General features: G+C 44.0%; 1 protein-coding gene across 3 annotated transcripts; it reads right to left on the bottom strand.

The window, feature by feature from the left end:
- Positions 1 to 1360: 1360 nt before the first annotated feature.
- On the bottom strand, positions 1361 to 12956 carry elavl3 (ELAV like neuron-specific RNA binding protein 3). Of its 3 annotated transcripts, none has more exons than XM_054607396.1 (7): positions 12948 to 12956; positions 6198 to 6414; positions 6001 to 6104; positions 3729 to 3882; positions 3372 to 3600; positions 2467 to 2505; positions 1361 to 1688 (listed from the first exon to the last, which is right to left on the bottom strand). In XM_054607396.1, exons 1-7 carry the CDS (start codon positions 12954 to 12956, stop codon positions 1361 to 1363), a joined length of 1080 nt encoding a protein of 359 aa, XP_054463371.1. The 3 variants fall into 3 exon arrangements, with proteins under 3 accessions (XP_054463371.1, XP_054463370.1, XP_054463372.1); XM_054607395.1 differs by having other exon boundaries at positions 1361 to 1709; XM_054607397.1 differs by lacking the exon at positions 2467 to 2505 and having other exon boundaries at positions 3372 to 3597.
- Between the last annotated feature and the right edge of the window lie 1358 nt (positions 12957 to 14314).

Genomic DNA, 14314 nt, shown 5'->3' on the forward strand with positions numbered 1-14314 from the left:
GAAGACTTAACCTGCCTGGAGCACAGTCACATTCATAATCAAAACATGTCAGAAAGAACAATATAATTTAGACGCGTTGTTTGTTTTTCTCTTGACCTCTTCACACCAGATGGCCTCTCAGTTAAAGGGATATCACACCGAATCGTGGCTGACGAAGCCATGCAAAGTAAAATGGCCTGTGGATAATAATAATAATAATAAGATACAGGTGCAATGAAGAAATTATGCAAAAAGGGAAAAAAACACCGGTATTTTCCTTTTGACGTGGCCGTGTTATGGTGAAACGGTTTCCCCCTCCAACTCGTCGTCACTCTCTCGCCCACTAGAGATTTACTAATGAGCGCTGTCGCCATGGGAGCACTGCCACTCTGCTCTAAGTTCACAGACAGTCTGCTTCAATCCATCCTGAGGATAGATTCGAAGAAATACAGGAAATCTTTTCATGTTTTTTGTGGACTAAATATATCTTCTAGGTATTGATGTGTACTCTTAATGTTGTTCGGTGTGAGACTGTGAGGGGAAAGAGGGATTCTGATGGCTTCGGACTTCTCTTTTCTGTGACCAGTATTCATTGGTTCGCCTAAATCTTGTTGGGTCTGAGCTAACGAGCTCGCACAGGGTAGAGAAACTGCCTTTACGCTAGGCACCACCTAATTCAGGTCAGGAAACAGTAGTCAAAGTTTCTAGAAAATGCTTACATACTCGGCTATTATAACCACCTTAAATATTGAATATATAGTTATATTTTAATAGACGTATATAAGAGAACACTGTTTTTTAATTTCATTTTCTTTGATCTAAAAAAATCGCTGATTCAAAATGCCCAAGTGTAAAAAAGTGACTACATCCTCTCCAGCAAGATAATAGGAGAGATGGTGGGGTAAGAGTTTGGGTAAATTGCACATATTCGTTCATTTAAATTTTTTTGATCGTTTTGTTCATCAGTTGTCATTATTTGCCTGAATTCAATCAAAGCACTCAGTACACATTCTCTGTCACATTCGTTAGACTGTCTCCTAAATAGATAGCTCTCGCCCCTCCCCAACAAACCAGCTACGTACCCCTTCTAATTCAATCCAGGCAAATACAGGGAAGGACTAGCATGTTGTGTAAAGAGAAAAGAAAAACTCCACTAGTGTGTTTGTTTGATACTCTGACTCGTGTATGCCTGCGCTTATGGATATGTCTGCTCATGTCTGTGCGTGTCTGCGTGTATCTGCATGTCTTTGATAATATATTATGTATTTGTGTGAGAATGTGTCAGAGAGAGACTCAGTCCAGGCCCATGTAGAGTGATGAGACAGGGAGCTCGGGTTTTGCTCCCTGCAGGTGGAAGGAGCTGCTGCCAGCCGCCTCTCTCTCAGGCCTTGTGCTGCTTGCTGGTCTTGAAGGAAACCTGCAGCACGCGGTCACCCAGGCGGTAGCCGTTGAGGCTAGCGATAGCCATGGCGGCTTCGTCGTAGTTGGTCATGGTGACAAAGCCAAAGCCCTTACATTTGTTGGTGGTGAAGTCACGGATGACCTTGACGTTGGTGACGGCGCCGAAAGGCCCGAAGAGCTGCCACAGGACGCTCTCGTCCGCCTCGGGGGACAGGTTGTACACAAAGATGCACCAGCCGGCTCCAGTTGGACCAGTGAGGTTGACCCCGGCCAGGCTGGTCATGCTGTCAATGGTGATGGGGGAGAATCTGGGGAAGAGAGTAGGAGAGCTACCATGGGTGTCATTCTGAAGTTCCACACAGGATTCAGTCGTCTACACTGTCTCTTTATGGGCATGTTTCTGTGAGGAATGATTGGAGTCGGGGGACACCATCTCCATCCCCTCTGCTGAACAGTAAGTAGATAAATATGTGTGGGCACCACAGCGGCTCCAAACTACCCGCTCTCAAACAAAATGACACTGTGTGCCCTGAGACACAGACGCCCACACAATGTGAATATTTTCTCTGCTGACCAAAGCCTCTGGAAGAATTAAACACATGAATCACAATGTTCAACAGAAATCACGGTATTGAACAAAACACAGAAACCTAGAGAGGGATGAAAAGCAAATTGGAATCAAATCATACACAAACTGGAGCAAACAGAGGAGACGCAAACGGAATCTGGTATGTCCATGCTGGTGAAAAAAAGGGGACATTAAAGCAACTGAAACTGACAATGTTAGTTCATAAATAAATACATAGAAATTATTTCTATTAATTAAATTAAAAGAACGAAAAGGTTAAACAAAGCCATGCCAGAATACCCTGCTGTTAGAAGCTTGCATCGTTGCTTAGTGCAATCGCAGATAGTATTTTGTTGTCTGGGCTGCTTCTGTAACATGGTTTAAATGGGCAGTGGATACTAAAAATTATGGCCTTTGTATTTGATTTGGAGATGAAGTCAGCAGGCGGTATTCCAGGCACTTTGTTTGAGGTTTTATTTTGGCATGGATGCTTTTGAAAATACACCTTTGGCATTTACCTCTTGACTCCGTAGCTGGCGTTTAGTAAATTGTCGAGTCTGCAACGCAAGAGGGAGAATGAAGGGGATGCAGAAGTTAGTTATGAGATCTACAAGGAAGGGGGGCTTTCAGTTAACATGTTGCTCCTTCACCAGCTGGCCTCCAGAGGGCATCCTCCACTGCAGCGCAGCCCCAAACCATCCAACCACAAACTGATGGCGTGTAAAATAGTCCTGTGAGTATGTGTCTCAGCTGGTATTTATTCTTCATTGTGATTTCTATTGGTTAAGCTCCCAAAATAGACTCCCCTTTAATAGTTTAAATGTAGCATCTACTGGTTATAAATAAGTATCCATACTGAGTAAGTGAGCAGTCCAACCTGAAAGCGTATCTACACTTGTTTTGGGTTGTTACATGAAAATATTGAATACTTGAAGCCTTTGTCTTTCACACCTTTTGAACCTTTATTCAAAATTACCGGCATTTTTACTCTCTATGGCGCCTATGAAGTATAGGCAAACTAGGTTCAGTGTTATTCTTCTTAAACCAAGATTATTTAGCTATAGTTTTTTATCGTATTTGGAAAAGTCTGGTCTCTTACATTGGTTTTGAGCTGTTATTTGGATCTGGTCCCTTTCCAAGTGAAGGGATCATGCTGCAGTTTAAAAGAAAGTCAGAGAGAAAGAGTGAGAAGGGGGGACAATGCAATATTGCCAATTCCTTCTGTACTGTGAAGCTATAATATTGATTAAAGGAACAGTTGACTAATAAGTTGTGTTAATATTGACAGATATTTTGAATGATTTTGATTACACAGTTGTCCTTATTATAAAATGAGACCACATTTGCTGTTTTCCGGGTGTGCCACTTCATCTGATTGATTTTTCTTCTCTAGGTGGTGTGAGGTTGCCAAAATGTTCAGTACCTGAAACGCTGAGTCTGGTGGTGCAGAGGCCCCGTGTAGCGGCGGGCAGCAGTCTGGTACAGCTGAGTCAGTAAGGCCTGGCCCGTCTTCTGGCTCGGATTGTTGGCGAACTTGACAGTGATGGGCTCGGCGGCGCCCAAAGGCTTCTGTCCGTTCAGACCTTTGATGGCCTCCTCCGCCTCGTTTCGCTTGTCAAACCGGATGAAGCCCACTCCTCGTGATATGCCTGCTCCGATTAAGAATAAGAAAACAATGTTACCACCTTGGCGTCAAGGAGCACTGCGGCGAACCAGTCTTTTAATTCGGAGGTAGAAATGGCGCCGGAGTGACAGCTTGGGAAGTGAAATAAGGCTATACCTGTGACCTGGTCCACTAGGATGCGGGATGTGATGATGCGACCGTATTGGGAGAACAGCTGCTCCATGTCCTTCTGGCTCATGGTTTTAGGGAGCCCACTCACGTAAAGGTTGGCATCACGAATAGAAGCCGAGCTTGGCCGGGCATAAGATACCTATAACACCAAATAAATGTATCAGTGAGTGCGTTATATATGTTTATACATACGACCAAATCACAAGTTTGTCTCAGAGGGCTTAAATCTGAGGAAAAAACAGGAAAACTCCATGAACATCCCAGAGAGACCTGATGTTCATGGAGTGAGTTCCCAACATATATTCCCCCATTTGACTCCTGCTGATTTCTCCTCATTCGCCCTCTCCACAGACCCAACTGCCTCTTAGCTATCTGTGGACTTAATCAGCGGCTTTAAGCTCGCACCGAGACGTCACAGACACACTGTGAAGACTGTAACCATTACCCAGACTGAAACCAGTCATCAGCTAACAAGCCCGAGTGTCAGCTTTGTTTTCCACTGTATCACACATCAGCCTTAGTTGGTGTGTTTTTCTGAATCCACTGGTGACTTAATTAGTGCGCAGACGTTTTTTGGTGCGTCTGTGTTTACATCCCTTATGGTTTTCTGTTAGCATTTTACATACATCTTATCTAATTGATGTAAAAGAAGAAAGAAAAAAAAGCCATACACTCATTCCCGATTTTCTGGTGTTCATGGGAGCCTGTGAACATGTGTGATAGATAATCCAGTCAGTGCATTGTAGTCAGTGCTGTGTTTGTGTGTGACGGAGAGACAGAGTGAGTGTTGTGTGAGATAGGCTGAGCTGCCCTCCTCGTCCTGCCTCCTTCCTTTGTCTCTATCCTCTGGGAGAGAACAGCTCGACTGGCAAACAGCAAACAATGTAAGAGCCTCACAAGACTTGCAGGATGCTCGACAACTTTCAAACACTCTGTTCACACATATGTATTGGTGTGATAAAACATAAATGTTTGTTCATTTTTGGAAGTATTATCAGCTTTAGAGTTGACTTTGCTCGGCGCACAGGCACAAAGGGAGCTCTGATGCGAATTAAAAGGGCTTGTATGTTTCTGATGAATACAGGTGTTCTGATTTCATCCATCAGTACTGAGCACCAGTGTCTATTGTGTACACAGACGGACTGTATGAGCAGGAGGGTTGTGTTGTGCAGTGATTAGGGTCTTCTGGATGAGTCAGGGGGGAGTTGCTGTGTTCGGGGAGCAAAGGCTGCCCTATAATTAACCCTCTCCCCGTCGCTCCCACAGTACAGATGGTGCCTGAAGCCCATATGGCCTCTAATCCTGTCATTGGCATTCTGCTCTCTGAGCTACCCCCCTACCCTCCTACTGCTGCCCCCCCTCCCTCACAGCCTCACCCCTCTCTGCTGAAGTCTCCTGCTAAATCAGATTAATATAAAACTATGCTATTGACCAGAAGAAATGTTTTTTTTACATCTGAGAAGTTCTTTATAGACAGAGCAGTCTATGTATAGATACATCAAGTGATTATTAAATCAAAATCAACAATATCATATAATATATATAATAATTGTCATGAATGTAAACACTTTTACTACCCTGGTTGTTCCAGAGTAAGAAGTATTAAATTACATTTTACACAAATATTTTAGAAAAGGACTGAGTCCAGCTCTGTTCCCGCTGAGAGCTGGCTGTTTGATCAGTCGTTCATCAGAATGAACGTCCGTGTTCGTTGGCAGCTGTTGGAGGATCACCTGCTCTGCTCTCTCAGAGATTTGATTTCTCAATCCTTCAGTTTGTCTCAATCTATGATCTACTTTGATCCGGTCGGAGGGGGGGTGGGGGTGGAAGAAGTAGTGTCTAACAATATGCCCCCTCTTTCCCTCATCTGATTTTGGGACAAAGAAGCCCCCTAATTAGCCTAGATTGGAGGCAGATGGGGTAACCAGGACTGACCCTAGTGCACCGCAGTCAGACTTCCTAATTACATTTCCATCACAATAACCTCTGCATGCTGTCCGCCCCTTGCTTTCTGACCTCCACTCTCTCCTGCTCTTTTCTCCCTCTTCCTTTGTTCTGGCCACCGCTCCCTTCTGCCTCCTCCTCCTCGCCATTTTCCTCCCCTCCCTCTGTCACGTCTGTCGCCACCTCTCACCCCCCACCCCTCCCCTCTCCTCTCCTTGACAAAATCTCCACTTCCTTTCTTTTTGTCTAGCACGTCTTCAAGAAGAAAAAAAAAGATGGGAGTGATTATTGTAGAGAGTAGAGGTCTTCTCACCTTGATTGTTTTAGTCTGCAGTTTGAGACCATTGAGTGTGTTGATGGCCTTATCTGCATCATTTGGATCCACATAGTTTACAAAGCCATATCCCAAGCTCTGACCTGGAGACAAAGAACAAGACAGTGGGGTTAGAGATTATCAAACCCAGTCGTAGATTGGTGGTTTCTTTTCCCAAACTGCACAAAGCGTCGTACCTGTTATCTTGTCTCTGACGAGCTTGCAGGATTCAATCTCTCCGATGCTACCAAACAAACTTTTGAACTCTTCCTGGGTCATGTTCTGAGGCAGATAGTTGACGATCAGGTTGGTTTTGCTGTCGTCTGTGGAGCCGTTGGTGCTAATGACTGGACCATTAGGCAGACTGGTTCCGCTTGGACCGTTGGACACCTGGGTTTCCATGGTGCTGATTATCTGCTGAGGAAGAGGGTGGGGTTACATTCATGGTTCACAAAGAGGCGCAAAAACACACCGCAGATATACGGCCAAATAAATGTGCATGTGTTAATATTCAACTTATAATGCACGCACGAATCTGAACGACACACGCAGGCTGTCCACTCTGTCACTGTCAGAGGGAAAGGTCAGGAATCAGCATTGCTAAAATGGCTACGAGGTCTGATTTATGGCCTCCCCTCCCCCATTCTCCCCCCATCCTTCCTCCTCCCCGCTCCCTGCCTCTGGTCCTGCAGATGTCACAGTCCCTTTTTCCTTACTCCTCCCCTCCCCCTTGCTCTCTTCCAGGGTCAAACCCCATTACATCATTACACAGGGATGATAATAGTGATGGTGGTGTGTTCGGATGGGGGAGATTGGGGTGGCAGGTGTCGAGATGACGGACAACAGGAGGAGTGACGTTATTAAATTGATTTTGCCCTCCAAGAAATGAGGAATATCAATGTTTGGTTCAACAATAAGTTCCGGTTTCTTATTGGTCAACTGACCTTGTTTTTGTAGGTGGAGTACGGGTGTGAGTTAGTGCACAGAGAAGTGTTTGTGTTGCTGGAGTAAACCGTGTTGCTTAATTTGATCCACAGGGGCTCCTCAAGGATAATCTGTGTGGCCAGAAACTAAACTTCATGCTCCACTTTCACTTTCCCTTCCCTCACTCTCCACACCCAGATCTCTGGATCATTGCTTCCAGTATGAATCCACATGGAAAACCAAAAACCTGCACTGATTTGTTCAGCTGTTTGAATCACAAAATCATGTCTAATATCCTAGTGGTATGTACTGAAAATCTTAATTTTACATCCTATTTTATTGTGCACATTTTGAACATAACTACTGGCTTTGTTTATTTGCACCTGTGTTATTTTAATGTTCATCAATAAATGTAATATTTGATTTATATTTTGAGTTAGCTTACCATTGTTGACTCAAACAACTCAAATTAGCCTCTTTAACATTACCATGTGTGTGCATTTGCAGAATTCTTGAATTTCGATGCATTTGAATCTCTTTGTTCCTTCTCACAAACAACGGTACAGTTTTTGGATAAACAGTTTGAATTCATATCCAGTCAGATTGTTGATTTGAGCTGTTGCAAATCTCTGACTGTTGGTGTTATGTTTGTCAATAAGAATAACAATCATTTAAAAATGTGATCAGTGAATTTCCTGACTTCGTTGAGAAATACTGTTGGTGTCATTAAAACATAAACATTATTTATGCCCCTGTGGCTCTTTGGATTATGTTCTCTATTAATACAAAACAAGCTTCATTTTTGTTCCCTCAGCTTTCCATATCTTGTAAATCCACCAACATTTTGTGTTTGTATGGGCTGCGTTTCTGTGTTATCATCACATCACTAGAATAATTAATTTCTTCACATCTATGTGCGGTCTCTCTCCTTTTCCAGCGTCTGCGAGTGGCTCTGTCTAACCTGCCTTTTCTCCTTGTCTCTGAAACCTGCCGTCTTGCTTTGAGCCTCACCTCGTCTCAGGTTGCCCAGGTAACAGCCCCTCAAAGACTGCATTGTTTCTAATGGCTGAATGGCTTTCTTACTTTCAGCGCGTTTGTGTCTATGCTTATTAGGAGCAGATATGCAGGTCAGACGTTTTCTCCTCCGTGTATTAATATTATATGGCTTTGCAGGAGCAGTGAATATCAGCAAGTCAAATTGATAAAGACAAGGGGAGAAGAAGCACAGTGACAGATTTAAGACAGCCTAAAAATAAAATACTTCAGACGCACATCTACGCACATCTACGCACAAAGCGGTGCAACATTGATAGCAATCTGTCACAAGATGTTGATGCTCTGGCTAAAATGCCCGCTGACTCTGTTTTTCATGCCATTGTGAATTATGATACGATTAACACGTGCTGACAAAAAAAAGGTGGAATCGAGCTGTTATGTTGCATTAAATGTACACTGTTATGTGTTGTGATGCATCTGACTAACTGGAAATATGAGCAACTGAATATGTCCCAAATATGACAAAAAGCATTTTGAAGGAGAAAAGAAACAACATATTAGGGAAAATTTGACTCGCCAACTGAAATAACCCTCAACATGGCAGAACACACATCCTCAGTGAACAGTGTGAAGTTATATAATTCACAGACCCACTGAGGAAGGGATGGGCACATAAGAGTGGCTGACACAAGCAGCAACTGTAAGATGAAGATTTTCATACGGAGCAGCATGCTTTAAAACAAAATACATAAAACAGAGAGGGTTTTTTCATATTTCATATTCCAACGACGAAAATCAAATAGTCTAGAGTTTGGTAAGCAGTAACCCCATTACTATGACAACGAGACAATAAATCATTGTGATGCTGTAGCCTACGAGAGCATGAATAATCCTAACACGCCCAGTATAGATCTACTCCAGGCTCCAGACATTTTCCACTACTGGAGACAATAAAAACGTCCACTATAGGAGAACCGCATGAAGTACTGGGTGCAAATATAATTTCCCCTTCGCTCTCGACATACTTCCTATAGGCTATCTAATTAGGATGAAAACCTGACATAAAAATAATCATTTTTCTTTTAAATCCTCTCTTATAATTCCTAAAACATTCCAGTTGTTAGGTTAGCACTTTGTGTCCCACACGCTTTTTTTCTATTTTGGGGTTCTGTGAGATCTCCCTTAATATTTAATGTACTGCATCAGCATCACCCACACATGGTCCCAGACTTGCACGCAAACAAGAGCCCTGCCTCCTCTGCCAAACACATGAACCCAGACTTGCACGCAAACAAGAGCCCTGCCTCCACTGCCAAGCACACGTACCGCCACCTACACTGTACACCATTAAATTACAACACGCAGAATGCATTACATGGCTTAATGTTAATGCAGTCAATGTTCTCTTGTCTTAGGATGACTATAAACCGCTTTCCCCCAATTCAGTTCTGCTCCAAATGCAGCACAGCACTGGAGGCTATAATGTACAGAAGAATACTCGGCTCCCAGTTTAAGTCATAACATGAGATTTGCCTCGTTACATGTTACAGTGCACCGACAATCACAATTTGAATGTGAGATGTAACAAGAGAGAAAATGACATGGTCACCTTCAGTATTTTGTTTTGGCATGCAGTTCCAGCAAAAAAAGGATTTGGGAATTCCAGGCTTAGTTTAGATTTAAATTCACTAACTGTATGTGTGTATTATACATACTTATTGTATATTTGTGTTAAAACAAATAATGAAAGAAGACCTCACCACCTGGATCTTTGAAACTAACAATGATCATAATGATTTCTCCTTTTACCACATAACCTTCTCTTTAGTCCATAATATAATGCATTATATTAAGTTTTTTTTTCTTTCTTTCTGGAAGGCATGAATTAAAAGTGAATGCTAGGCTGAAGTGTAAATGAGCCCCTCTAAATAACACAGATTACTGGATTATCCCAAACAAAGGGCATTAGCCACACTCTCTGCAGCTTAAAGGATCATGGTGGCAGCTGTAAAACAACAGGCCGACAGGAGTCACAGCCCCCCGTCAGCCGAGCACCGGAGCTCCGTCCTATCCTCCCCATCCTCCCCATCCTCCGCTCCGCAGACTAAAAATAAACCATTTCTAAAAGACTCCAGCTCTCTGCGTACGCGCTGCTTTGTGATAAGATGGAAGCAGACAGCGTCAAAGACTCGGGGAGACAAACGTGTCCTGCAAGTCCTTGCAGCATGCGGGGAGCTATCCAGCGTGCTGAAAAAGGGAGTGGCTTTCGGCGGTCTGGCTGGAGGCCACAGAGGCCCGTGGATCCAGCAAAGACCACCGAGCCCTGTTATTCTAGCTTTTATTTCATTTGAAAACGTTTTATTCGAGTAATTAATAAATAAGAAAAAAAATATGTATATATATATTTTTATTTGACCAAAAATCCCTCAGCATCTCCGGTTCACTTATTTTAGCCCCCTTATAATAAAAAAAGAGGCAAGACTGTGAGCTCTGCAGGCATTCATGAGCCAGAGCGCCCTTTTTGCTGAATAAACGTATTGAAAGGAGCAAACAAAAGAGCCACCCGTCCCTGCTCGTCTCCCTCGCAGAGGCCATGGCAGCACTATGAATATTAATGTAAACAGTGGCGCTTTGTGTCGTGGCCAGAGGGCTGCAGGACTCTCCGGGAACAATGACTGTTACAGTTGCCAGCCACAAGTCAAAGACACCATGATAGGTCAAATCAAACACCATCAATCCCATATGTATTCACTGATTTGTAATGTTTTTCCCCTAAAAAAAGCATTAACCGACTTGATAGTTGTATTTAAAAAAAAAAAAAAGAAAAGCTGAGTAAACTGGCTTTAACTGGAAGAGCACAGTGAGAATGGCCATAAATTATCAGAGCAAACGAGAGTTTTTCCAAAACGCTGAAGAAAATTGTAAATCGATATTAACAGTATTAAAGCTGTACATAATATTTAAATTGTAAGATGCACGAGCTCAACATATTCATTCTCGGAGAGGGAGGGTACTTTCACCTCTTTCTTCCCTAAAGCTTTTATATTTGTTGCTGATAATTACATGAAGTCGTTGGCAACAGGAGGCGAACCACCGCTTACATAACATAATTACATTTAACTCATATCATTTACACAGGCCAAGCCTTAACTGCAAAGATAAAACACCACATGGAGCCTTTTGGTGTGTTTTTTATTTTAATTTTGGACTGAGATTAAAAAAAAATGTCCTTTTTATCTGAAATATTTACATTTAATTGTGTACTTTAAACTCAGCGTGGAACAACAGTTTAGCCTGGTTTACAGTGATGGCCTCGGCTGCCCTTGTCCTTGAATTGTGTAAGTGCCTTGGATAGGTTATCTGACTCAACGCTTTTATGTGCTTGGCACTGCGGTACAGGCATGGAGGACTGCGGACCATGTGTCGGGGATCTGTCCTCTGTCGGTGGGCTTCTGTCTCGTGCTGTGAGGAGGGACAATAGGTGATGCACAACAAAGAGAGAATAAAAAAACTGGGATTGGAGGAGTGTCAAGTGGACGGACAGTCCGAGCCTCAGCGGCCATGAATCAACGAGCTGTCCATCTCCATTTTGCGTCTATTTATTCCCCCCCCCCAAGCAATAATCAGATAATTTCAAACACAATGAAAGATGTTGAAGTTGTTCACGAGCCTCACTCCTTCTCTCACTCCTCCTTCTATGTGTTCAATTATGGATCTTGTGTTGCTATTCGTCACAGCCTGGACATTTTACCACGTGTAGAGATAATTCCAATTCTAATTAATCATTTCATAATTCCACAAACTGATAAATATAGTTTATGATTCTTTTTGATTCACTTTATTGAATGTGGGTTTTAAGCAGCTGTGAGCGAGCAGCATCCTCTGGTTTCACATTGATCTCCTTTCATAACTAAATGTAAATGTGTCTTAATTGGCTCTCTCTGCTGTGCACCGTGTCAAGGGGTGAAGCGGAGGAGGCCTTCTGAAGGCTTCAAGGCCCTCGTTTGGTGCTCAAGTCCAGCAGAGACACGCCCAATCCGAGCAAAGCTAATTTATCACCGCTCACATCCCCTTTTATCCGACACGCGCACCGCCAGCATGGCCATCTTGTACGTGTGCGCTGTGGGTACTTTGATGGGAAACGCGCTTAAAATGGAGATGTCCATGCGCGTCCTCCGAGGTCTCCATCCCCATTCACTCCGGTTGCATCGCAACGAGGACCCTGAGGAATTTTGGACTTTGTCTGATTCAATGCAAACCAATGGATGCGTAATCTCCCTCCTCCCTCCCTCTCTCCCTCCCTCCTCCTCCCCCTCCCGGAGTGACTCGACCCTTTTTTTTTTTTTTTTTTTTTTCTCCTTTGCCTTGCTGGATGGGCCCTCAGCCTCCGAGGCATCATGTTTTGTCTCAGAAACCCGTCTCCAGCATCCTTGTGCTGCGCCAGGCAAAGAAAGCCCGTCCTCCCCCACCCCACACTCAACCATCTCCATCTCCATCTCCATCTCCATCTCCATCACCCTAATGCTGCGGAATTCCTACATCTTTACTCCAGCATCATCTCGTCAAAAAAAAGAAAAGAATCAAAGCTTCGACGTGGAGGCAGCTCGGAGTGGCTGTGGTTCAGAAACGTAAAGGCTGAGCCATCTAAAATGGCAGGATAACGACTTTATCCAGCGCTCATGATGACTGCAGGCTGGAGCGCAGCCGGCATGGCGCATCACTCAGTATGAGATGGCTAATTGCCGCTATCGATCGTTAATCTTATCATAATGATACGGCACTGCACATCGGACAAAAACACAGGACACTAATCCCAAACATCCTCAGTGCTCTGGCATGTGGGCACAGACATGGAGCTCCTTTAAATATAACATTTATCACCACTAAGTATATATCAGTGAGAAATGAATCTGTGTATGGCTACATCATATGTGTACATGCATAGTAGTGTGTAAGAGATCTGCCATGAAGGGATACAATGTAAGCACGCTGCTTCACAAACACAAGAGAAATGGAGTCATACGTACAGTAACCATTCTTGACGTACAATGAAAGAAATCTAGGTCCTTCTTTCCGCTGGTCTTGAATCTGGAGGCTGACTCTCTATATGCTCTTCAGCCTTTAAAATATACGGCCCTTGTGTTCTGTCAGGAGTCCAAATGAAAAGAAAAAAAAAAGAAAAAAAGGAAAAAAATACAATCTTCGCCAAGGAATCTCAGCCCTCTGAGATTGTAGGTGTCCTCTATAGGATGAAAATGAGGAGAAAGGGGTTTTCTACTGGATGATGATGAGGGAGAGCGTTCTCTCCGAGTGGCGTGGGCGATGGTTCAGAAAAAAAGAGAAGCAGTGATCCTCAACAGGGTGTGTCCAGGGGAGGGTGTTCTGGTTCTGCTGTTTTTGTGTGTAATTCCCTGCTCCTCTCGCAGTCTCCTTCTGTGCCTCTGCTGCAATGTTCTTCTTTTATGCGTCCTCCTGGCTGGCAGAGCGGGCTGCTGATTGGCTAATTGTGCAGGGAGGGTACTACATGGCAGCCATTGCAATGCGCTCCTCTCCCATTATCCCCTTCAGGAGAGATCACCAAGAGCCCCCCCCCACCCCACCCCCTCTCTCCCCCTCCTCCCTCCCTGCCCTCCCTTCTCCATCCCTGCCCTTCCATCTCTCCACTCCCTTTTTCTCGCTGCCCTTCCTTTCTTCCTGCCCCCCTCACACACACACACACACACACACACACACACACACACACACACACACAGAGTGGAGTGAATAGGGCTCCACCTGCACTTTCAGAACAGATGGGTGCAGCAGAAGACAGCAGACTTGTCTCTCTCATTCCCCACACTTTGCACTCACTTCTCTCCCAGCACAGCCCCTTCCTTTCTCTCTTATTCTCCATTTAGGTCTGTCTGAAACCACAGCAAACAGCTTCACTCCTCGGGCCTTTGTCTTTGCAAATAAAAGCGATTTTTTGAGTGTAGATCGGCAGACTTCCTGAGTCCACATTCTCCGCTGATAATCACAGAATTGAAGCGAGGGGGGGGAAACAAAATGTGCAATAATTGGGTGGGAATTGTGTCTACAAACAAAGCATTAAATCCATAATACGACTAATGGGTGGATGATTTCTGGACCTCTCGTATGCAAGGCAGATGGCTAGCTAGCTATAGAGTCAGGTGCAGACACGAGAATAACAAATTAGAACCCCCCCCTGAATTAATTCCAGTCTATTCAGTGAAAAGTTGAGAAAGGTACAGTTGTAGTTGTGACCGCGCCGGGTTGAATGGTCTCTTCTCTTTGCTTTATGAACAGAAATGTGTCCAGCAGTGATTTTTGTCTTACTTTATGACACCCATGAATCCCCTTCCTGAGGAGTTCTCATCCCTCTCTGCCCACCTCC

Source organism: Anoplopoma fimbria, chromosome 11 (assembly GCF_027596085.1).
Source record: "Anoplopoma fimbria isolate UVic2021 breed Golden Eagle Sablefish chromosome 11, Afim_UVic_2022, whole genome shotgun sequence".
NCBI classification, from domain to species: Eukaryota; Metazoa; Chordata; class Actinopteri; order Perciformes; family Anoplopomatidae; genus Anoplopoma; species Anoplopoma fimbria.

What these genes read in the sequence shown, in the direction of transcription:
- elavl3 (XM_054607395.1), bottom strand. An exon ending in TGCAGACTAAAACAATCAAG is followed by an intron (nt 3,883 to 6,000) that starts GTGAGAAGACCT and finishes TTGGTGTTATAG; the next exon opens with GTATCTTATGCCCGGCCAAG. An exon ending in CACCAGACTCAGCGTTTCAG is followed by an intron (nt 2,506 to 3,371) that starts GTACTGAACATT and finishes CTTGCGTTGCAG; the next exon opens with ACTCGACAATTTACTAAACG.